Source organism: Camponotus vicinus, unplaced genomic scaffold, assembly GCF_025532165.1.
Source record: "Camponotus vicinus isolate PSW18456_S1 unplaced genomic scaffold, iyCamVici1.0 SCAF_6, whole genome shotgun sequence".
Taxonomy (NCBI): domain Eukaryota; kingdom Metazoa; phylum Arthropoda; class Insecta; order Hymenoptera; family Formicidae; genus Camponotus; species Camponotus vicinus.
Window position 1 is genome coordinate 6,689,454 of NW_028141978.1, and position 26,425 is coordinate 6,715,878.

General features: G+C 37.6%; 1 protein-coding gene and 1 long non-coding RNA gene across 2 annotated transcripts; one reads left to right on the forward strand and one right to left on the reverse strand.

The window, feature by feature from the left end:
- Positions 1-8: 8 nt before the first annotated feature.
- LOC145973130 (protein cycle-like) lies at positions 9-26,342 on the reverse strand. Its single transcript, XM_083102333.1, has 15 exons — positions 24,158-26,342; positions 21,795-21,961; positions 21,306-21,638; positions 21,154-21,213; positions 19,512-19,571; positions 12,176-12,614; positions 9,103-9,537; positions 7,297-7,368; positions 5,349-5,586; positions 2,970-3,062; positions 2,304-2,421; positions 1,511-1,693; positions 553-799; positions 299-437; positions 9-131 (listed from the first exon to the last, which is right to left on the reverse strand). Exons 4-15 carry the CDS (start codon positions 21,200-21,202, stop codon positions 9-11), a joined length of 2,196 nt encoding a protein of 731 aa, XP_082958459.1. The 5' UTR covers positions 21,203-21,213; positions 21,306-21,638; positions 21,795-21,961; positions 24,158-26,342.
- LOC145973134 (uncharacterized) lies at positions 21,921-23,316 on the forward strand. Its single transcript, XR_014439372.1, has 3 exons — positions 21,921-22,126; positions 22,664-23,031; positions 23,093-23,316. It is a non-coding gene; the product is annotated as an uncharacterized LOC145973134 (long non-coding RNA).
- Positions 26,343-26,425: the final 83 nt, after the last annotated feature.

Here is a 26,425-nt window from a genome sequence, read left to right on the forward strand (position 1 = left end):
ATCGTTACTCACAAGATAGCAGAATTCTTGGCGATTAAATACTCGATGTCTTTGGTCCATGGATTTCTGAAGGACTTCCACTCGGATTGCAGTCTGACAAAATTCGCATCCTTACTTCTGAACCTATAGATCTGCAAGAAGAATAACACAAGTTTTGTCAAGTAGCGTGAAATCATCTATATGAAAACGCATAGTACTCGATCAACTCGCAAAAAAGGTAGTTAACAACGGATATAATTATAATCTTAATACGAGTATCATTGAAAAAAGTGACTGCAAATGATTTCATATTAATTACCTGCGTGGTAATGCGCTCGGGGGTCTGCAACGCGGCTTTGTGAGACTCTGCTAGATGGGGAATATCATCGTGGTGATAGTATTCGTACATACTGGTGCCCAGCAGTTCTTGAGGTAGAAAGCCCAATACTGGAGTAGCTCTAAATGACGAGAAAGATTATTCTCTCATATCGATACATATATGCGAAATGTGCGATAACACTTCGGAGATTGTTCCAAGTAATAACTTCTAAATAATTTATCTAAACGTTATACCTTTGGTCCACAAACAGAAATTTGCCATCCATCGCATGTCGCGAGACGAATTGTATGGGTCTCAAATGGGGCTTCCTCGACGGCAATGCTGCCGTCGATATTGCCATTTGAACCCGACCGACTGCGACCAGGCAAGACAAATTGCAAGCTTCACCGTCGGCCTCGCCCTCCTGCTCTTCGAGACCGATCTTTGCAGGTGCCCAGGATTTTAGATAACCCGTGCATTGAATTACGCAATACTTCCGATCTGAAACGTGTATTTGTGTCGATTGAGATTGCGAAAAGTGTATAAATAATATATTTGTATATATTCATTATATTATATAATTATATAATTAATTACAAACACATAAACAACAATTTTATACATATATTTCACTACATATCTTTCGCACATATTTATATAAAGAAGATGGAATTGTAAAAGACGAGTATGGGAAGAGGACTTTATGATTGCCGACGGGCTATGTGATGAGTATATATCGATGACCCTTTCACCGATGACTATGATACTGTACGGTCTCCACTTTTCACCTTTGACGAGCCACGCGGCAAGGACCGTTCATACCATATCTCCGATCGTGCGTGCGAGTTTCAGTGTCCGAAAGACACATTTGCATCCCCGTTTCAAATCCTATTCCTGTGAATCGTCACATACTTTTCCGCACTGCAAGATATCTCATTTTTCGAGAAGGAAAATTGAACGGTAGAAAAAATCGAACTTCTTTGGTAGAAGGATACGGGCGTGGGTTCTTTCTTCTAAAAGGGTTTTGAATCATCTTGCAAGAATACATAATGATGAAAAAATTACATTACGCTTTAATCGTAATCATCTGTATAAAATAAGAGATTTCTTAATCCGCGATGATCGAATGAGGATTCCTAATTTTGCTCCCTTTCCTCGCATGTACGCGTGCAAACTCAATTACAAAAGATAATGAGAATTAATCTTACTCACCTACGTTTTGCTGCTTCTTCCGCCTGTGGCAGCCAGTGGTAGTGTCGACTTCCTCTTTCACCTGCATCTCATCGCAACGAACCCCATCGACTTTACGCTTCATCCGACAAAAGAAGGATCTTCGCGCACCAGGACAAAGTCGTGATACGCCCTGGGGCACGTCGGTTTTTACCGGTAACATCGCTGAAACAATCGGAATAACAGAATAACATTTCGTCCATCGATCGTTTGCTTTTATTTATCGCCATTTCTTGTGCAAATTTTTTTTCTTCCCTTCTATATTTTTATCATATTTCTTTTTATCATCGCAAAAACATTTATTACAAGACTTTTCATCTTGTAATTACTAGCTTTAAATACTACAGGGAATTAAAATCTCATTATATATGCAGATGTAATGTCCGAGGAATCCTGACATTAGACCCGTTCGGCGACTCTTCGTCTCTTTTGGCCTCGTTTGGCGTAGAACTTTCGCAATGCTCTTATCTAGTAGGCAAGCTAATTCAAAGATATTTATCGACAGGGCTTATACGTGAGCAAATGCTGCTGAACGACTGACATTTATCAGGTGAAGGTGGAAAAGATTCGCGCGCGCGAAAATAATAATTTGCGCTCGCTATGATTGACGCGCTAAACGTGAGGCAATGCCTCGAAAAAGATGCTATAATTAATGGCTTCAGAGGTGAAAAGTTTCCACAACCGGAGAAATTATCGTTCGCGCGCGCAGCTAGAATCAGCCGAATCGAAGATTCGGAGAGAGTCGCTGCAGCAACTTATTACAGTGGTTACTTACTTTTCGCATCGATCAGTCGCTCCCTCGGACTGAGATCGGAGGACGAGAGTTGCTCCTTTACTTTAGCGACATCCTTCGGATGCAGAATGTCGAACCAGCTTTGACCCAACAAGTCACCCTGCAGTGACATAAATATTTTTCGTATGCATTTTTCGTAAACAGTTCTATAAAAATTAAATAGAATATAATCGACTCGAGAGATCATGCACTACTGTATTAATTGTATTAATTTTTGAAGAAAGAATTCACCTTTTTTATCGATCAAATTCATAATCTAGATATTTATTTAATCAATGTAATACGATTTAGAGATAACTTTATCTTCAATTATCCAGAATTTAATTCATTCACGAACATTCGAAAATGCAAAAATGACAAGTAGCTGATAATCGCGAATTAGAATTATGATACGATAACAATGACAATTGCCGTCAATCAATTCTGCGGTAAAGATGCATTTCATATACAATACAGCATTTACTTAAATTAGATGCAATCAATGGAATTCCAATGAAACTTACGTAACTTAATTCCAACATTTATGTATGTACGTAAAATATCGAATTGCGTACGTGAAATGAGTTTATAAGCATGCGTATACAAATAGTGACAGACTCGTGATACGAAGAAAAAATTGAAGAATTAAATATAGGTAAATTCTTTTACCTGAGAATAATTGAGAGTTTGCGAGACGGATTCGGAAACGTAGAGAATTCTTCCGCGATCGCAGCCCACTACAAAGACAAAGCCCTCCGCGGCCTGAAATAAGACAAGCTGCTTTCCGTTCTGCCGTTAAAATTAAGCTATTTATAATTGAAGAGTTTACATTTTGTATCTTGTGAATTTATTATTTTTAAAAAATACAGAATGTGCAAGTTTATGAGCTTTTTAACAAGTTTATGACACATAAATTCCATTTTTGAAGATACCGATACCATTTTTCAAGACGGCTCTCGTTCATTAATGGACAAATGCTATGTTAATGAAAGACTTAATACATTTGGAGAATAAATAGCATCACTACTTTTTACAGAGTATATAGTATTTTAGTAATTTAATAGTACTTTTTTGCATTAAATACGGGATTTCGACAGGATATACGTAATATGGAATCAGCATAAAAGCCGGATTGACTTTTCACCTTTTTACGTTTACGCGTTTACTCAACTGAAAAATATCGCCTGCTATTTCGCATCCTGCTCGCGATTCCACGGGCGCAACACAATCGCCTCAATGCCGTATCATTTATCGTTGCACCAGCTAGATCCTTAATAGCGCTCGCGTTGCGTAATCGCGACCGGCGTTTTCGATACATCGTCGATCGTATGTAACATTCATTAATGTCAATGAAACGGCTTGAAGAGCCGCGTTCGCGTTTTGTTGCGATGTATGTACATGCTTGCTTCTCTTTACAGTTTCATTATTCGCACACCCACGTTTCTCTCTGTCTCATAAGTTTCGCCAGATATCATCATCAGAAATCCCGATCCGTATCGGCTTCGCGTTGGGGCGCGAAGATATCGAGCTCTGCGTTTAATCATCGAATTAATAATCACAATAATTATCCGATTTTTGCTCCAGGCGAATAACGTAACTCGACGTAACTTATTCCTTAAGTCTAAGCCGGATCTCGATGGTAATAAACGTATCGATTCACAATGGAGAGATTTATGCTGTAGTTATGCACGTTTAAAGCACCGATCTGACTCGGTATGTCGGGCGTGGTCATTCACTTCTCTCGGATATTTTCCTACGGTGAACGAGCGAGAAAAATCCTGATAAAAGATAAACGCATGCACACGTACATGCATGACAATGAGCAATGTCTGGATCCGACAGCGCGAGCTCTATATATGCTGAATCTGGGGTGGATAGAAATTATCTCTCGATTGTCGTAATATTTTTTCGTATCGTGCAATTTTCCAAGAGAAAGAGAGAGAGAGAGAGTAGAAAGGAGAGAAAAAAGAGATATTAATACCGGCGAAATTTTTATGAAAAGGAGACAACTTCGATTATCCACAGCAAAGTATATGTTTTACATCGTTTTTTATGACACATCATTTTTTTACGTCTACTAAATCGAGATTTGACCTCGTCGAAGCTGTAGTAATATGCAATTAATTTTAATTTCCATGTATATATTATTATATATAGAGAGTAAATATATATTATTCTTCTCTCCAAAAGAGAGGATTTTTACATTTGCAAAGAGAAACTTGAATGAATAAGATGGTAAGGCTATTGGATTATAATTCAATACATTTACTATTCTTTACTTCGCTCAAAAATCAAAGGAAGGCATACATGTGTACAGCCTCGTTTGCAATTTTTCTGCTTCTTGACGCGCATTCTCTTTCGCGCTAATTGGTTCGGAATAAAGGCGTAGGTGATTTGAGAGCGCCTCGGAGAGACTAAAGTACTATTATCGCGATCCCATAAATCTACATGCTTCGAGCCTTTCCTTTCGCCGGCACGAGACCAAGTCTGAGAAAAATCTGTAGCACGCGGGAGAAAGGGAGTTATCCGCCGCCGGTTTTATCTCCGTTCAATCTCGTGTAAAAGGATTACAAAAGACACCAATGATCTCTTATAAACCGCATAAAAATGCACGTCATAAATGAATTCCATGTTAATGATACTAGGAACTACAGTGCGTTGAATTATATCGATCCCACGATCGTTTGACTTAATTATTGCACATAACTGTCAAATAATTTAGAAATATCACTCTTAAATTAAACGAAAAATTAAATGAAGGATAATCCGACGAAATAAGCGCACATATTTCATTGATTTACCATGACTGTGATTTATAAAAAAAGAATACATACGAAATTTGGAATTTTACGTTTACAACCAAAGATGGAATATTAAAGAAAATAAAAATATCTTTTAGTTTTCCACATTATTTAATTTATATTTAATATTTTCTATTATATATATATTTTTTATATTTTCTTGTTCGATAATGTTTCTATTGATAGTTGCAAAAATTATATTTGCAATACTGTTTTTGTGCAAATAAATATTAAAAACTGGACTCACTTGAAGTATGAGCGTCTTGAGTTCCTGATCACTGAGAAACGCAGGTTTATAGTGACCTTCCGTATATGAAGTAACCGCACCAAGGATGGTTTTGAGATGCTGCACCGCCATTCGCAGCACGGTCAACTTGTCCAGCTTTCGCGACATCGCGTGACACATTGGCACCATCGCCGAAAGCTCGGTGATGTACGTGTTCATTTTGTCTCTCCTGCGTTTTTCAATTTCACTGTGGTTCTGTCTAAAGCATACATCGAATTTTCAATCATATTTTGATAGAGACAAAAATTAGAAAATAAAATTTATTATTTCTTTGCCTCAAGCTCTCAAAATAAAAAATAAACTAAAATATTAAATTTATATATATAAAATAAAAACAGATATAGACTTATTTTTTTATAGAGGCTTAGCTTTCCATAGATGCTTTATAAAATTGCAATTTATATTACAAAATTGCAAATAGCGAAATATAGTTGATACATTATGAATCTTTTTGTTTATCTATTGCTATTTATAAGTCTATTTATGGCAAAACTGAATTTTTACAAAGTTTAATTCATTGCTTAGTCATCGTCAACACAGTAATGTAAAAACTTTCATAGTTGCATAAAACAGGCTGAAAGTAAGAAATTTTACGTGTATATACATTAAAAGATAAAATACAAGTATTTATTATATAAGTCATTATATAATATATATGTGAGTTCGATGCTCTTTTATATTCTTATTAAGAAGGGTCACGATCACGAGTAATTCTAGTATTTCACACAGGCCGCTATTATTTCCTCTCATATTTTAATCTTCTTATTTTTCAAGTAAGTTCCAGGAATTAAATGTATGTACACGTACACCTTCGTTGCGTTAATCGCGCGGAATCCTATTGCCATCGTCGTTCCATGCAAACAAGAAACGGAAACAAGATCGGAATCGTGCCAAGCTACCGGTAAGAATGATATGGTATAATAACACACATCTCGTCGACTTCAGCGGATTTTTTGGGAAGATTTGATCTACGTGAATTCGGGATCTATGCAAATTTAAATCTACAGTTATGTCGGCATTAACTTTTTCTCTCTTCAAAAAAAAAAACCAAATTCGAGTAATTACATGAATGATGATCGGCAATAATGATTCAATTAAAACGCATTTTCAGAGCGCACTTTGCTAATTTTTTTCTCTCAAGAATTCGTATTCATAGCGCACGCAAGAATAAATTGCACGACAAAAATCGTGCGGCAGCGAAAACTGGTTTCGTTCAACTATGTTCGACTTTCTGTCATATGATAATTATATCCGGTCATATCGTAATATCCGTTGTATTTTTACAGTGGATTTCAATGGGTCTGTAAAATGTACGGTAGCAATATGGTTACCGATTCATTGTTGAATATATGTAAGATGAGAAAGAAAGAAAGAAAAAGATTATTTTTATATTTAATATTACGAAAAAAAAACTACAAAGATATCCAAGAAACATTCGATAAAATGTCCAAAGGATTAGAATATCTTTCAGATCTCTTTCAGGTCTCTTTTACGAGATATTTTAAAAATTTTCTTTCAGATATTTGTGTGATGTCTCCCAATAAATTCATTTTAGTTTCTAACAGATCCTTCAACTGTCAATGTGCAATGGAGAATATGTATTAAAGTGCATGATACAAACAAACCGTTCGAACACTTCAAAATCGAATGATTGCTGTCAAAACGACAGCACATCGCACACAATATAACAGATATAATACAGTGGATTAGTGACGTCATTGATGAAGCCAAAGCAAAGAATCACGGTAGGTCAAGGTGGAACTCACCTTGACAATATCTGACATAATACCACGTAATCGCGCTGACCGACGTTGTGTTTGAAAGCAATCGATTCAATCGTGAAGCACGTGTCGCTCGGAAACTCGGATTGCTGCATATTATTATATTTTTCTTTTTCAGCATCACTTACTTTTTACTGTCGTCATTTGTACGAACAGATTTGGCATCGTCCCTCAGATCGTCCAGGAGATCGCTTCCAGCACTAAGACAAATGTAGATAATGCTTCGTCAACAAGATATAATTATAAGCAAAGTGCAAAAAATTAAATAACCGATGCAACGAAATAAATCATGAATGAACAAACATTAGACATGACACTCTGATGATCCTAATAATTTCTGTGAGATGTAAGTTCAGAGCAATTCACACGCGTAGTAATCTAAGTACGTAATTGGCGAAGTCCCACCGGGACGATCAAAATTCGGTCGAAACACATCACAGAGAAACAATTTCTTTGGCAATTTATACGATCTTCGTGGAGGGTGTTACCCCTTTGACGGGGAATTTTGCGAAGTTTCGCCCGTGTAGAGCTTCCTCTCTCCCTTCTTTTGTATCTCGAAGCTCGGAAAGTTGCACATGGGTTTCCCGTTTCTCGCGAGACGAAACGTTCGTCGACACAATTTCTTCGTCGAGAAAGATTCGCCTCGGAAATGAGAGAGACGCGTGTAAATATTTATGAGAATAAAAAACGCATACGCATATGCAACTCAATATCGTTTAGCGTCATTAACGATAAGATCATATTCTTGGACACGCATATCTTTCTAATGATTACAAGCTTACAAATTTTATTATTGCAAAAAAATGTTAATGTCATAAATTATATACTGTATCTCCGGATTGATTCTACATGCGGAGGAGGTAAAAAATTCAACAAAATATGAATATATTATGCGGATGATGCAAGACAGAATGCACAAGAAAATATCGCTCAATAATAATCGCACTTGACGTTGAATCGAATAAAAAATTGCAGTTTTTCAATGACGTTATTTATCATAGGTATAAGGCTACGTATCCCGAACAAACTGATAGATGTAATTGCCATAGGTAATTTCGACCGGCCGAGGTCTTGGGAGAGAGAGAAGACAAATCTTCCGTTCTATGAACGATTAAGTTAACCCTTTGAGTGCGTACGCGATACTTTGATTAAGTTAATTACTCGAAGCTATCGGCGTTTCGCGCGAAACATTTCGAAACATGCTATCGATGAGTCTCGAGAGAGATGGAATGCGAGAACAGGAGAGAGGGGGAGAGGGTAGTTGCTAGTTGTGTTGCGTGCTGTTTGCTGTGAGATTTCAGACTTGGCTTGGAGACATTTGGCGGGCTTCGTTTTGCGAGACGCGCGCCATGCTAATGTGTAATATTTCGATATGACTTCCATCTACGTGTTCCACATGGAGCGAGTCGCTGACTTTATGCGTCGAGAAACGGAGCGATTGTTACCGCCGAGACCAAATTCTTAGACGCCTTCCTCCGCGGACAAAGAAGCATTGTATGTGGCACAAGATCTCGTGTTAAGATCCTAATTTAAGATCCTAAATTCCTAGCACTCTATTTTCTTACTTAAAAACAGACAAAGATAAAATGAGCTAAAGCGATTGATTTCATTTAACTTTTTTATCTAAAAAATTTAATAAATTTTAAATTGGTGATCTCTTCTTAAACTGAATAAGCAGCTTATATTTTACGTAATTATAAAAAGAGATTATAATTAATTTCCTCAATTTAAAAACGGTTTAATTTATTATTAAATTATTAATAATTTATTATTAAATTATTAAATTATTAATAATGTAACGTATTGTCCATAGATTAACGATCCGCTCTAAATTTAGCTAGTACTGCTTTGACAAAGATCAGTGAAATCAACCCTAATTCCTTAGAAACGGAGGGCTCTCGAGGTCCTTCGACATAAGTTATGATTAAACTTACTGGCAAGACAGCTTTCGCTTCCGTACGAACTCGTCCGGGGTGTTTGTTGCCGGTTCATGGCTAGCCGTAGACGTGCTACGATGATGTCGATGATGATGATGATGATGGTGATGGTGATAGTGATGGCCGGAGGCGGGTGCCTGCTGGTCGGGGACCATCGTCGGGGGTGTCTCCATGTGCCGGGGCGGTTCAGCCCCCGTTGCAACCTGCAGGATGGTAGCGATGCTGGTAGTGGAGGTGGTAGTCGTAGTTGTAGCGGTGCTCAGGCTGCTGGGGGTGGTGGTACTAACGCTGCTGCCACTGCTGTTGCTGCTGTTGGCGGGGGTTGGAGTCGGGGCGAGACCTTCGCCACCACCCCCCGCCGAGGCGGTGGTTAGCTCTCCCACCCCGGAACCCGTGTTTATCTCGCCGAAATAAACCGTGGAGCACGAACTTCTGAAAGTATATTTCAAGTCATGTTAAACATTATAACATCATGATTTTGTAGAAAATAAATACAGAATTTTCGTGAAATACATAGGAAAATTTCTGCGATGTTTTGACCGTATCAAAAAGAAAGAAGTTGCCATAAACACATATTTGAAAACGTTTAAATCGTGCAAAATATATGTGATTATCGTAACGAAAGAATTGTAAACGAGAGAGAAATTCCACATTCCTCCTCCTATCCTATAAATTGTCATTAAAACTTCTAATCATTATCTCCTGAATAACGAATAATTAATTCAGTTGTCTGCGACGTGATCGCAATGTATATTTTCAATACGAGAGAACGGGGAAAGTCGCAATCGTGTAGGAGTGCGTAACATTTTGTGTACAGGTACGCTAATCATATACGAAGCGTGTAATATATAATTGCACTAGCGCCGTGTCCGGGAGTGTTGAACTATCGTCATCAACCTTACGATTTACTCTTCTACGGCCGATATCGATTCAATCTCTCGAGTTGTCTTATTCCTTTGATTGCGTATAAAACTTTCAGTTGATCGATTAAATAAATCTTGATCGCGTTATCGCCTTGTCAATCGCGTTCAAATGTATAAGAATATATACGTATGACAAGTTCGATAGATAATTGTATAGCTAACTATGCGATTGGTTGGTATTTTAAACTCACAAATATAGCAATGAAAAATATAGTTTGAGAAATTCCAAAAATTTATCTTTCAAAAAGTCGAAAATTATTTTGTACTTTTACAAAATAAAAAGACCTAAAAAATAAAGAAACAAGAGATATTGATTCTAGCAATGAAAAAGTTTGAAAAATTTCAAAAATTTATCTTTCAAGAAGTCGAAAATTATTTTTTACTTTTACAAAATAAAAAGATCTAAAAAATAAAAAAACAAGGAGATATTGATTCTGGAATGCCAGATATACACCTTGAATTTTGAATTTCATTCTTTCGATCGTCTTTCAACTACATACTTTATCATTGTATTAAAATACACATATTTGTTATTTTTATTTCACTTAAAAAAATTTTTCCGAAAACTAATTTGATTTTATATTTATGTTTTTCCAAGGCGAGGTTTTCGCATTATTATGACTTTCTGTGTCTTTCCACAAAAAACAAGAGAGAGATCAAGGTCTGCCAGCTATCTCGTCATCGGCAACAGCAGATAGTTCCGTGTATTATGATGTAATGCAAGCGATTAGCGTAATTCTATTTATTCATAGATACGACAGTGACAATGATGTCTTGTCGCATGCGGCGCGAAAAGTGGGAGTCTCGTATGCAGACGACGACGATGCCATATCTTGTTGATATTCGAAAGACTGCGATCCACGAATCCATCGTGTACTTAATCCTTCATCCTTCCATTCGTTTTCTAAAATGCCACATTGCAAATGAAATAACGAATAGATAACCACGATTATGCGATTTATCTATTCAACGATGATGATTCACTTATCTAGTCTCATTTTGTTCTACACGTCTATGAAAATTTTCCGTCGCGAAATAACAATTACGCAAGAACGATGGACATGCGGCTTCAGCCGAGAGCATTTAATAAATGAAGCTCCAACAAGATGTCGATGACGATCGCAATAAAGTTATGCGAAATTAATCGTTATTACTTTCTGCTTGGATGATTAATCTAATCGACGAGTTCCGCATTAACTTCTTATAAGTTCTTTCTAATAAGTTTTCACTGAAAGAATGTTTAAGCAAAACCTAAATACAATCTACGGTACAATTGCATTAGCTAGAGTTATCAGCATAAATAGTTAATAGCGACAACTTATATATATATATTATTACTTCCTGCTTGGATCGATAAAATAAATTCGCTTCAAAGGTATCAGCACACAAGTGAGTGTCTGATCAAACGGCCAGTATAATGCATAAAAATTGCATAAAAATTAGTCTCAATAAAGAGATATGTTACGCCTGCGGCTTTTATAATATCAGGGAAAAAGGCAAAAAGAGGAGAAAAAACATTGGAAAATGCGAAGCCTCATAAGCCTCACATTTCGCGTTTCGATTGCTGATGATCGACACGTTGGTTGAAGCGAAAATCAAACGTGGCTCTTAATGCATTCATCGTACGCTATTTACTACTGTTAGGATGTCGAATGAGAACATGAATGATGATTTAAATGTGAAAAAAGATATCGTTACAAATTTCACCATTGTTTCCACAATTTAATATATGAAAATAATTGTGCGAATTTTTTTAATTTGCTCGAGTAACGGTATCCAAATATTATTCCGATGCATAAATAACTAGTTTCCATTCACCGATTTCAAGTTTTATTAATAGCGCGAGTATTGACAACACTAGTCATAATTTGAAAGCCAATTTCGCGTAGCATAGATCCCGTCATTAGGCTTATCAATTGTCATCGTTATGCGTGCAATAAGTATGTCGTAACATTACATAAGAAGTTGTAGTATTATTTCATTCTTACGATTAAACGCGGCGCATAAGCGATATTCGATCTAAAACTGCGCGATATTTGCAGACAAATAATACATTGATATGATATTTACATATATTCATTTAATTTATTGGATCCTCTCCTTCCAATAATCTTTTCATGCGAACCAACGAACACAACCAAACTTACTCCTGCACAGATGAGAGATTATAATAATTCCGTTGCTCGTCGCCGTTTCGTTGCTGATGATGATAAAGCTGAGAGGCGGACGAGACGATTTGCGCGCAGATATCCTGACGATGAATGCGCGGCTGTAGCTCTTGGAGCGAGATGAACTCCTGCGGTTCCTGGACCGCCGCTGAGTGCAGGAGTTGCGTATAGCCCTCTGCCATATCCTGGGCCACCATCTCTTGCCGTCCCGACCCGGTCGTCGTCCCGGTCCCGCGAAATTGCAAGAGATCGTGCAGCTCCGACTCCGTCGGCGAATGTTGCTGCTGATGGGGATGCTGCTGAGGATGCTGATGATAGTGAAGGATGCGATCGTTCACGCAGGTGCCATCGCCTGCGGCGACCACCGTATCGTCGTTCTCGACGATGCCACCGCTATCCGGTAGTAAATCCCCCTCGTCTGGAGAACAAAGGGGTTTCTCTAGAAGATCTTCGGGGAAAAGACACGCGACATACGGAAGATTCTCTTACTCTCGCGCGATAAAGATTAAGTTCCTTGTCGGCGGTTTCGTTCAAATTGAAATCAACTATGCGAATTAAACCTTCAACGAGATCTTTGACGACTTTACCGTCGTTAAGAAAATCCGACGCGCAATATTTCTCAGTACAATCTTGTTTGTGCTCTGTAAAATTACAGATAATGAATCGATGATTGCCGTTTATGATAATAGAAGGGAATGGCGCGGAAAGTGCACCGTTTCCTTTTTCAGGTGCGTTATTAGATCTCTTTATATGACACGTAAAGCCGACGCGCGCGGTGCGCGGTCGATTTACAACGCGTTTAATCGCAGTCGTGGTGCAGAGATTTGCGTAATGTAAAACACGGCGAGCCGTGTTATAGGCGCGGGCAATCATCTGGGCGTTAATTATCCACTTGGTAGAAAACACGAGTCTCCAAACCGGCAATTCCTTATTTAGACGGCCGATTTTCCAACGCGTCTCGAGATTCAACGAGCCTTGGCAATCCTTCTGCGAAAATACAGAGAATTCTTGTCGATTAAAAAATGATTCAGAAATAAAATTCGCATTGTAGTCTCTAATAATACGAGTCGATGATAAATTTCATAGTCCAATTCCACGAGAGTGACATAATTTCGCACACAATACGGAAGTAGACGAATAATCTGTCGCGTACATATGATCTCCAACCTTGAGTGACAGCATGCCAATGTCACGATTGCAAATGCAATCGGTCGGGCACGTATCGTCAGACCTCGCGCGACTTTGGAATGCGCTTTGGAATCACCGTCAACAGCACGTAGAGTATTAATAATGATGCAACAATCGTATACGCGAGGAAGAGAGAGAAAGAGAAAGGCTCGTACGCTCTCTTAGAATATCGCGGGAAAAGGAATCCTGGTAAAAGATGCTCGTCGAGATGAGGAGCCAAACGCGCGTAAATCACAATCAAACGAAATGCGAAAGGTTACTGGCCTCCATCGGCATTAATATACTTCCCTGTTCGAAAATTTTCGCGTCGGCTGGCACTCATCACTCTCTCATACACACATTAGGCGCATTACCGAGGAAAAGGCTCGCACAAAGGACGTTGTGCAAGATCGGTCCTGGATCGGCAAGAACGGCGGACGACGAAATCGGCAATTAATCAACGCTTCGCGCGCGAAATCCATGGCAAATCGTCCGCCTTCGGACGCGCATTAATTGCTACCTATCTCGTGGCTCGGCTGTCAGGCAATTCCGCATTTTTATGACATTTCGCTTTGCAGCGCGCAGCTTCATACACGCGCTATATTAACAAAATGACAGCTCTTGCGAGAGAGCGAGCGCAAAAGAGGGAATGTTTCTTCGTTTGAGAGACGAAGATACAAATTCGTATCGATTCAAAAACCAGTTCCGGGGTTGAAGCCGCGATAAAGACGGCAGAAGAAAAAGATGTTTCCCCTTGGCGTAATATTTCAGAAGACGCGTATTCCAGACGAAGCGGTATTGCTAAATATGAATCCTTTCACGTGTAACTTTTAATACCTTTCTATTTCTAAAAAAAATCGATGAAACGGTGGTAATAAAATCGTTAAAACTGTGCAAATATTATATCTTAAATACTTGTCGTAAATAACTTTATTAAGGCTCGATATATACATAACAAAATATTGCCTTTCGCGATTTCTACTGCATTAAAAGGAAGGTTGATATGAGTTTTTTAAACGCAAAGTTTGCAGATATCTTTTTCCAATTAAAATATTTTTTTACAAAGATATCGCTATGAGATATAGTTTTTTTCCAATCGACTGCGATTAAAAGATGAGACTCGTACACAATGTCAATGACACTCGCATATGCATATGCTGATTGACAGAATATCGTGGTAAAGCTTTACAATAAAACTGCGATAAAAATCTTTATCACACAATGTCAATAATATTTTGGCTTGGAATGTCTGATGTCGCGTTGCAAATTTCCCAAAATGTAATCGCGTGCAAACGATTGAGATAATAGCAACAATGATTTTAACTAGGAGCCGCGATCTTTGATAATGCGATCTTTTCCATCGTTAACGGGTCTTTATCAATAGAGAACGATAGTATTAATTTGCGAAATGACAGAGTAAGTGTCTTAGCATTGAATGGCATTGTTGAATCTCGAAGAGCTGTCATTCGAATGGAAAACGAATTCATTACGTCCATTATCGAGTGATGATCGAGAACACAAAGACCAAGTTTCAAAGGGTAAGAGATATTCTTCGTGATCCGAATAAAAAAAATCGACTCAAAAACTAATATTATTATATTTTCCGTGATAAAAAAAGGAAATAATATCTAAGATGATGAAAAATATTCCAGCAATTATTATTAAAATGATGATACATTAATGAAAATTTTGCATCTGATGGATAACGACGGCGAATTATACATTACTATATTACTGACACAAGTTTTTCAATTGTAGGAAACTAGTCCGATAAAAAGACTTAACACTTTATCCGATTCTGTTTAATTAAATATCATTATCGAAATCGTTTATAATTTTTGCAAAAATAATTGATACATGATGACGATTTAATTTGACAGATCTATGATGAGAGTAAAAATATAGATGATTGCCATCAATTACACTATCATTAGCGTTCATTGACGGAATATAAACATGCAAAACACTTAAAAAGTTGTTACTAAATAAATCTTAACATTATTAAACGTGTAATTAATAAATATTGCGCGTCAGATATCGAATCAATTTTTCGAAGGACTGCGAAAAATGAATCTCACGAGATAATCCTGAGATAGACGTAGAGATCAAGATAATTCTTTCAAGTCATTTTTATCACCTTCGGCATTTCGGCAGGAAGAATCTTCGCGGAAGAAAAATCATGCTCCGCACATCGCGAACGTTTAATTGGGGGAAACCTCTTACCGAGAAGCGTATACATCCACGTCGTCGCCGACGACGAGGAGACGGCGGCATCCTCGAGGAGGCCAGGTCTGTCGCCTTCCCTCTTGGCGGGCGATACCTTCGTATTTCGAAGATCGGGCCTCCTCGACGACGACGACGACGCCGACGACGGGGTCGTGTCGATTTCGAGTCGTATCGCGAGTTTCCGCTGCCGGCACGTGACGCCGAGCAAATGACAGCCGGTTAATCTGCGAAAGGAGAAGACGGAGACTGGTACCGATGCGTCGAAATTTCTTCTCTGAAAAGACTACAAGGTATCTTGAGGGATGCGTCCGATGAAAACTTAGCTGATCGCGGAAGGAGATCTCTTCCTTCGAACTCGTCGCGCGATAGGCAATGCACTTGTCATGAACAGGCGCCGTCGTCCGGCGTTTGACACTGAGAACGCGGGTAGATGATGATGATGACGGTGTTGGTGATGGTGGTAGCAGTAGTAGCGACGGTGGTGGTGGCGGCGATGGAAGTGCGTCCGCCAACGATGATGACGATGGTAGAGAGGTGCCGTTAACAGACTGAGGTACACCGGGGCGCAGATACCACGTGGTCGTATAATACCGACACAGGTGGGAGTGACTAAAACCGCCCTGCGCCGCGAAATCATCCCCGCAACGACGAGTCATACCCCCGTCACCACCCCCGCACGCGAGAGGGAAGGAGATCGCGACAGGGAGGATACGTCACGAGAATTCTTTTAAATGCGGAAATTCTATTTCGCATTCTTCGCTCAACGGGATCGATCGGTCATTTGACACGATATAGCCAATCCGCTAATATTTGTGATGTTAAAAAATTTATTAGATAGAAATATGTGATGATATAATCAGTATCATTCCCTCTACGTTCAAATAAACTTGACGTTTTATCAACCTATTTTTTATTTTTGATTTCTGAAAACACACACAAATACGAGAAAAATTATATATAGTTTTGCTAAAGAAATTAAAAGTGTGTAACAATACGTCGTATTACTTATCAGCGTAAAATATAATTAGATTGTCAGAATCTATTAAAAATTATATTGTCAAAATAATTAAACGATAATAATTCACCATGGAAGAAATGTATCATTAACGTGAACCTGCACGTGCAATTATAGAAAAATGCGTATCTCGTGATTTCTTTACTACCTGTTTATAAGTTGAGAAATCAGATATAACGGTAGCAATCAGCCGGCTACGTAATGTAAGTTATAACATATAATTTACAAATATATAGGGTCTTTCACAAATGCTTATTAACATTTTTCGAGCATTATAGAATTTAATCTGCATATTCTTGATTTTATATCGAGATTCAAAAATTATTAGTTTTTTTAAATGACTGCAAGTAAAATTAATGCAAATAAAATCAACGTGTATGTAAATTTTCCTGCACAGGAAAAGGAAATTTTATAAAAATGTGTAAATTCTTTCTTTCCTGCACCTTTAAATGGATTGAACATTTTGCGCCATCGCAACATTAATCAATACATGACGTTTCATCATATAATATGGAATAATAGGTATGCATTTAAAGCCGATTAACTAACGCTAATTATCCTTAACGTCTTGCATAATTTGACTAACATAATTAGAGATAGCTAGTATTTTAATATCATACGTGGTGGAAAAGACACGAAGCAAACGGTTGGCGTCTCTTTCTCAGCTCAGGATTATTTTTATATAAAATGCATTCGTCGCTTCTTAAATATCATGCTAAAGTTTATCTTTTACTTTTACAGAAACGTTCGAAATGGTCAACCTTCGACTAACCGGTTTACTGTTGCGCGCAATTCGCTTAATATCGGCAATAATAATAACCGTCGCTATACAAGGTACGCCATTTGCGAGAAATTTTTAATATCGCTTTAATTTTTTGCACGACTGCATTCTTCTTCCCCCATACAAGAGACGTAAGACTTTCTATTAATTATCGATATATTATGTTGACGTTGATGATTGGAGATATAGTAATCTTGATTGTCAGCGCTTCTTAAATACCGTGCTAACTTAATTCTACATCGATATTAGCTTGCCAATTGAATGTCGACGTAAATTGCCGGTTTAATTCCAACGTCTTGCTACTTGGCTTGCAAACAACTAGTAACCGGCTCTTATTTGGTGATATTTCACATGCTATTATGCATGACAAGCCGCTAAAGAACATATTCAAAGCACGTCAGACACACGCAAATTTTAATAACAAAAAAGCAGAGACTTTTGACATTTATCAACGATCTCGATACGCGAGCGATATATTGTCCGTTTTTCTGACAAAAAAAAAAAAAGAAATAAATCCTACTCGACTGTATCATAATCGTCAGAAAATGCGTAGGATGTAGTACGTGCAAAATTATGGTTACAAAAAAAACGGATTAAATTCCGCACAAAGAGGGATGCTCGTGTCCTTTCTCGATCGCACCCTCGATCCTTTGAACGGGCGTCGCCGAGATTCCGACTCGCGATCGCGTTGTATTAATTAGCGTTAATTACAACGGGCTAAGCCTGCCTCAGCCGCGCACATCTGCACTGACCGGAACCGTTTGTAACAGAGCGGTAATTGTTATCATCAATACGCTTGTGCGCGATACGACCCGGTTTACGATTGGCATTGACGTTTGAAGTGACCGCAGCCGTGCTGGCGATCCTCTCTTCCCCTTCTTCGGACTAAATCTGTCTCGTCCATTCATTAGCGTGATTTTTCGGCAACCGGAGATCAACTCCCCCTCCTCCTCTTTCCCCCGTCGATTAATTTTCAGTGATTTCATAGCGCTCTCCGCGCGCGCGTGCGCTTATCCAATTATTCGGCGGAAAGCATCGGGTTTTCAATAACGATCTTTGACCTTTGTTAATGCTTATCGCCGACGAAATTGGAAAATAAAACGCGCAACATTTCTTTGTTACCTGGAGTGTGATAACGCATTCTCGAAAAATACGCCGCTCAACAATCTATCGATATAAGTCGTGAATAAAAATTATTAAGAGTAATTTTATTCTTTCTGTTATCTAGAATTATTTTTATCTATATATTAGTTGTCTGCTATGAAAAAAAAGAAAAATATGAAAAAAATTAGATATCTCTTAAATATATTTTCAAAGTTTCTTTTTTGTTAAGTCGTAAATAAAAAATATTAAGAGTAATTTTATTCTTTCTGTTATCTAGAATTATTTTTATCTATTTATTAGTTGCCTGCTTTGAAAAAAATGAAAAAAATTAGAATATATCTCTTAAATATATTTTCGAAGTTTCTTTTCTGTTAAAACAAGATAAACTGATACTATAATTTCTGACCGTACATTCTTACACGTATATAATTAACACACACACATACGTGTAATTATACTTCTTTACATATTTATTAAATATTCAAGGATGTATATCGATATCTTTTCAATAAAGTTAATGCATTTATAAAAACACCTACATATCGAGGTTAACTATCTTATTATCAGTCCAACTATAAGAAATTGCGAAACGGCATAATTGACGTAACATCATTAACATCATTATTTGATGCGTCAGGTATAATCGAGAACGCATTGAAACGCTTGAACACTCCTCTCGTATTCGAGAGTGTCAGCTTACTTTGATTACCGTCGAGAATGTCGATTATATCCTTAAATTCCGAACTGACCGGCAATTCCGGAATTCGTTTCTCAACATTGATTGGTAAACTGACACTGACCATCTTCTCTACGTAACACAATACTTTCTCAGAAACAAGTACAATCATTGTGTTATTCTATCGCCACGTAACATCTAGCGACAACGCTCATATCACTTTTATTATCTCTCCCTCAGTGATGTCAATTCTCTGATGTATTATCGTGATCAAGGAAATAATGTTAATTTACTTGATAATTAAAACATGAAAATAATTAACGAAATATAATAATAACAATCTCACCTTTAGATTCGTATCGAGCCCTTCCATACGTCCATTCATTTGACTGGACCGTACCAGTGCCTGCAAGCAAAAGAATTATTAAATCGCATCGCGAAAAGAATTATTAAATCTTAATTGATTCACACCGGTCGCGCGAATTTTTATAATTGGACGCCCATCGTCTCTGACGATTTATCGTTTGTGCATCGAGACGCGAAAGGAACAAGATGAGTAAACTTTATGCTCAAATGAACAAGACGGTGAATTATGAAGTAAATTAAGATCCAGCAAAATAACGCACGTGAAAGGAAACTAATAATATTTCATAAATAGAAAAAAAATAGGATAAGAAAAAAATAAATACTGATAAGACATCTATTTGCTTGAAATACATGTAATTTGCAATAAGGATTGACGTTGATGCTTATAAAAATTAACATGATTAAATCTATTTATGGCGATATAATCGAATGAATGACAGAATCAGAGTTGGGAAGTAACGAGTTACTTGTAACGTCGTTACCGTTATCGTTACTTTTTTTCGGTAACGATCGTTACTTTTTTCTGTCTGTAACGGTAACGGTAACGTCGTTACATTTTTACAATAACGATAACGAATTTAACAGTTACTTTTATCGTTACTTTAATTCTGTAATCCTGGATAGTATCCCCTTAGTAATTGAAAAATCTATTCCTATTACAAAACAGTTTGCAAATATTTTGGAAAATTATATACATGCATGATGTTTTTCTCTGTATTCATAAATCTAAAATTTCTAAATTATAATAAATGAAAAATTGAATATGAAGAACATCAATGATGGAATAATTTATAATTATCGAATATATAAAAGTAATAATTATATTTTAAAATCAATTATAGTAAATACTATAAAATAATAATTATATTTTAAAATAAATTAATTTAATTGTATTATAAAAAGTAACGAAAAAGTAACGAATCGTTACTTTCTTAGTAACGGTAACGGTAACGAGTTACTTTTCAAAATTAGTAATGAGTAACGGTAACGAGTTACTTTTCACGAAAAGTAACGGTAACGGTAACGAGTTACTTTTTTGAAGTAACGTTCCCAACTCTGGACAGAATTTATTCGCAAATCTAATACAATTTGCCTGTCATAAAATAATATTGTAAACGTAAATATTGCGCTTCCGGGAATTATAATGATCCGATGCACAATACGAGCGTTGTAACGAGGTATAAATGTTGTGTCAGGTGCAACGAGCGCTTGTTAGAACTTTATCCTTCATTGTCACATCGCAACGAGCATCTGCGCCTTTGAGGAGAAAAATTGATTCCCCATTTGTGACCGCGTAAAAAGATTTCTATTTTTTTTGCCAGCGAATGTATGTAAGACGCGAACACTTTAAACGACTAATTTTTAACCCGCACATATTTATTGTTTATAAATTAAAAAAAAAAAAAAAAATATATATATATATATATATATATATATATATATATATATATTTAAATAACTTTTTAATAATTTTTATAAATATATTTTTATAAATATATTAATTTTTAAATATATTTATAAATATATTATTTATAAATATATTGATTTATAAATATATTAATTTTTCTTGGGATGCGAAATAAAGATTGAAAGCATCAATCATACGTAAGCAACAATCATACCTTCGAATCTGTTTCGGGATGTGCTACGCATCCATTCGTGAGGCCTCATAGTATCGGTATCTATAAAAGAGAAAATTCATAATTAAAATAATTTTCTACGAGTTGATTGAAAATTTCCATCGCGCTTAAAGAAAGATTAAAATGTATTGTACTTGATGTATTGTACTTCGGTGAAGCTCTCCGAAAGGATGCACCCTTTAAGCACGCATAGCGTTAACACACTGGCTCGTTTCTCGCGAATTCCAGTTATATAAGCGGGCGGGCAACACAATGTGGAGTAATTTAACCACGTAATATAAACATTATCAGCGTCTGCGTTTAACAGATCATGCCTTGCCGGCGACATCCCCTATCGTCGTCACATTAACGAGTCACAAAAACAACCCTTTCCGTTTACCTGTGCTCGCCCTGTGCTCGTCCCGGTTTAGGATATTATTAACGCAACAAGGGATTCAATATCGTTTTGTAACGTCGAAAACATTTACCTGGAGAAATTAGGCGAGAGAGATATGATTTTGAATAATACGACAAAATTATTCCACAAGCATAAACCGCAATAGTGATAATTATTATTTTACGTAATCTATAACTATGAATATAAATTGTATAGGATCATTTAATTAAAAAAAAATAACGCATACGTAACATTAATCTTCATTGACGATTGTCACGTTATATCATCGTGTAAGATGCCACGAAAGACAGTCCAAGGAAAAAGTTTATAACAAATGCATAGAGAACAAAAGTGTCACAGATGCTGACGGCAATTTGTCAGCACCCTTCTTGTAGAAACGTGCAAATCGCACACCTGTGTTCAGAAATCGATCGACTCGAATCCTTTTTATCCTGTCGCGGATTTAATAAACGAGAGAAAAAGAGGGACCGTGAAAGAAGAGAAATCCCGATTATGTCGCAAGGCAAAAGAAAAGAAAAGACTTGACGTTAAAAATATTAACCCTAAGCAACTTTAGAAGTAAAGATAACGCGAGATAAAAATGATATTATGTAATATTCTCTCGGAATAAGTAACATCGGGGAGAAAAAATGTCAATATTTATTAGCCTGTTCACAAAAGCGTGTCACATAAACGTTGATTTTCGCGTGAGTGTAAGAACACGTCGGTGACAAGACACTGCAAATGCCGATCTTCCGACAAAACAGCCGGATCGCGCTCACGTGTCGCCAATGTCAAGGCGAACCGACTCGCTTATTTCCTTATCAATGCACAGTTACGTAATCCTCGGCCACCGAAGTACGGTGCACCGATATCCGACTCGCCGCCTTCCATGCTCACTTCATGTGCTTGACCTGTGACGTAAAAACACGCACGCACACGCAATCAAGGCCGTAACGTAACATTCGCAATGATTCCGTTATGTAAATTCTAAATACGCGCTTTTTTCTTAGATTAATATCATATTAATATACTATATATTACTAATCGATCCGACATCATAAATCATATTAATATCATATACTATGTTACTAATCGATTGATATCATATATTAGACTAATCGACCCGCTACGATTCGTTGCATTCGCGCAAAAAATAATGATCCACGAAAAGAGAAGAAAAAAAATCACTGAACCCGTATAATCATCGCGCAGCCTCGCAAGGACACCTGTCGACAATTGAACGCTTGCGACGTTACGGATATATCGTTACCGATAGGAGACGTATGATTGAAGAAGTAATTTCGGATCATTGTCCCGCGGTGATTACGGGAGAGCGATCCCGATCAAGTGGAGTCCGTCCTTACATCACGACGTTATCGCCGCGGAAAACGCGAAATACGAGCAAGCGCATTTGACGTTTCGCGCGCAAAAATAATTATCGCACGCGCGGATCCGCATGGACTTCAACGGAAAGCCGGCCGGTATTACGTACCCTTACCGGCGTAATGCGATTTTGCATTTGAAATACTTTGACCTTTTCAGACTCGTGTGTGTATGCAGTTCGCGGCTAGCCGGAATTTATATCTCCCCCTACGGGCATCTAGCTCGCTGCATACGAATGATAGAGAAAACTGACCACACTTTGACAACTCGAAAATTAGCCAACTTGAATCATAAAATAAATTATTGATAGAGAGATAATATAAAAGCAAGATATTTTTTATACATAGAGTATAATAATATTTTAACAAAAGCACTGAGGAGATGTTAACATGTATTAATATATTAATATTAATATAATATATTAATTTTATATATAATTAATTATAATTATATACATGATTTATATATAATACAATAAACATGCGTGCCGCATATACTATTTTATAGAATTTGTGCAAAAATTCGATTTTCCGAAATACATTCTTTCTTAAAATGCGGGTTATCGAGAGATTATAAAGTCAAACGCTTTTCGAATAAAGTGCGTTTCAGAGACGGAATTTAAACCGCGGCGTTTACGGCTAATTGCCCGTCATAAATTATTCGCCACCGATCGGAATCCGTCACCGCGATCGTTTGGAAATCGAGCCGGTCTTTTTCTTTACGGCGGAAACTGCGGCCACGAGATCTCTCTCTCTCTCTCTTTCTTCGCGCTCTTTAATAATAAATATACTAAAGTACAACACACGCCGATCGCGGTCGCCGCCGTCGCACATACACACTTTAAACGTTACGTAATGCTTCTTGCGTGTTTTGCGGTGCGCATTACCTCATATCAAAGCAATTCTCGAGCACGGCGCGGCGGTCATTTTCCCACCGGGAGGCAGCCCCTTCCGCGACTCGCGTGCAACCTAAAACCCTACGTTCGGATTTAAGACCGATCTGCATTCCGGTCTGCGCGATCGATTAGTCCCGCCGAAATATCTTCCGCATATATTCATTCGAGGCGTGAAAGGTGACGCATCTCGCCGATGCATCTCTCGCGGAGTCGCGGCTTCGACCATCCAAGATACTCCCAAGGATCGTACAAAACGATCCTTAAGCGAGCGAGAATCATGTCACGTGTGTCGCGCAAATTGACGTAATCGCGCTTTCGATATATAATACTTTTCTTTGTCGGTCGGTCACGATTGAAACGATCCGTCCACGCTCGGATCGCGAAATGTTACGTAACGATATCGGCCTGAGAGACCGCGCGGAATCGCGAGAGCCGAGAGACGGCCGGGAAAACTGAATCATCGATTACACTTGCGAGGCTGCCAGCGTGGACGATGGCTTCCCCGATCAACCTTGAATAAGTAATCTGCTTCTTGGGGTAATACGCGTCGCTGGGAAAAATCGTCCAGGTTCGCGGATGCGAGCGATATCGGTCGCGCGCGGTGAAAGTATACGTATCGCGATTACATCGATATGGATATAGATATATGCGTGGAGCAGAAGCGTGTGTCTCATAATTTCAAATCTCAACACGATATAAATCCGTAACGCAACGCGTTCAAATTAAAATTGATTTTATCTTTGTGAAAACATGAAGAAATTTATACACAATGTATTTTCGATATATAAATTATTGAACAATTAATGTCTTTTTTTTATTAAATTTCAAGAGAAGTGTTATTCGTCGCTTAATTATACGCAAGTTTTGACAATCTCGGGAATTGGAACGCTCGCTGAAGAATCAAAGCAGATGAATGCATAAAAAATACCGGAAATTTACCGGTCAAATACCCATATTGTTATTATAATGGAAGGAATCGTTCATCTTCAAGCTATTCTTTGAATTATGTAACAGATCGATGTAATAGACGATACGTGAAGTTCATAACGTTATTTGGCTTTTTAAAAGATTAAGTCGAATTAGTAAACAAATTTTAAGGAACAAAGATACTGTACGATATTATATTGAAGAAAGAATATTGCTGAGCCTAAAAAAAATAAAAAGCGTTGAATATATATATTTAATAATTTTCCGATGACACCTTATATAATGGAAGGATTTTTGGGTTAAAATAAAATTTCCTTTAGAAATAAAATCAACGTTCGCCTCTGCGAGAGCTATAAAATTTCTCGCACGTGTAAAATATATTTTCCCGAGCTTTTCACAACTAGTTTGCCACTTATATAATCATATCGCCGCTAGTTCTGTGTATCTCATCGTTTTTAACCATTATGCAACAAGCCAACTGATATGCATAGCATAATTTTTCACTTATATATTCCGCGATGTCGGCCGAATGCATCTAGAGCGACATGACGTGTCGATTTGCGTTGTTCTTGCGACAATATTCCTGAATGAACATGGGTCAAGTGTTAATGATAAATTTCAGCGAATTATCGAGGCGTTTACTTATACAAACTGCTTTTAATTACCTTAAAAAAACGTGATATGGATTATTATTTTATCTCCAATCGCTTCGTTTATCTTTGCATAATCCACTACAAATTAATATTCTATTTATTTCCTCTTTAAATCGGTCTCTATTTTTCTTATTCATTAACTTTCGCTCGAGTTTAATCGATCTAATTAAAGAGCCGAATTTCTTTCTTACATACTATCGGAAAAGCAGCTTTCAATCGAGAGCAAGGACGAACTTGAAATCTCAGCACGGGCAGAGAATCTTTCTTTTAAAATTCATCCTCCGTACAAGGAGCTTCCGCACACGTTTGTTTGGAAAAGCCTAGAGTCCAGGTCGGTTCTGGATGCAAAGTGCATGCGTAACTCGGACGCATGCGTCCGCGCGCGCGCGCGCGGAGGTATCACGGGTCGAGTATACTACGCGCGTATGCGTGCGCGTGTATGCAATAAGAGACGCGACGTTATGTCATCGTCTACGAACTACTGTATATGCGACGTGATATGTGTCGCCTTCAGTTCCTTGAGCCATTGAACCGCTCGCTCGCTTCAATTGCGCGGGTTACAAATTGAAACGGATGATAAGCACGCTAAGCGATGTCATGTATAAAAAAACCCTCGGTAAGATTGATGGAAAGAATATTATGGAAGTTCATTTCGAATCGTCTCGCTCGATTTTGTCCGATTATATGCACACGCGTCATGTCAGATGACACTCATCGCATTGTCATGCGGCGAAGACCTCGCGCCTTCCCGCGCTTTTTTATTCAAGTAAATTTGCAGTCGTAGATCAAAGGAGGGACCGATTGATGTAATTCGCTAGAAACGTCGACTCTCATAAAATTGTATAAGGGATGTGAACAAAAGAACGTTTTAAACACAAAAATTTAAAAAATGTTTGAAAAGAGAGGTGAAAAAAACGCCATCTGAAGGAAAAACACTCCCTTTAAATCGTGCATTTACACTACCTTTCGCAGGCTTCCATCACGTATATAAGACAACTGGCGGATAATTAAATTATG

Coding starts and splice junctions, on each gene's coding strand:
- LOC145973130 (XM_083102333.1), bottom strand. CDS start 21,202: ATGAGGCCTCACGAATGGATGCGTAGCACATCCCGAAACAGATTCGAA. Junction 7,369..9,102: donor AAGCGAAAGCTGTCTTGCCA/GTAAGTTTAATC, acceptor CATTTGTCTTAG/TGCTGGAAGCGATCTCCTGG. Junction 5,587..7,296: donor ACAAATGACGACAGTAAAAA/GTAAGTGATGCT, acceptor TGTATGCTTTAG/ACAGAACCACAGTGAAATTG.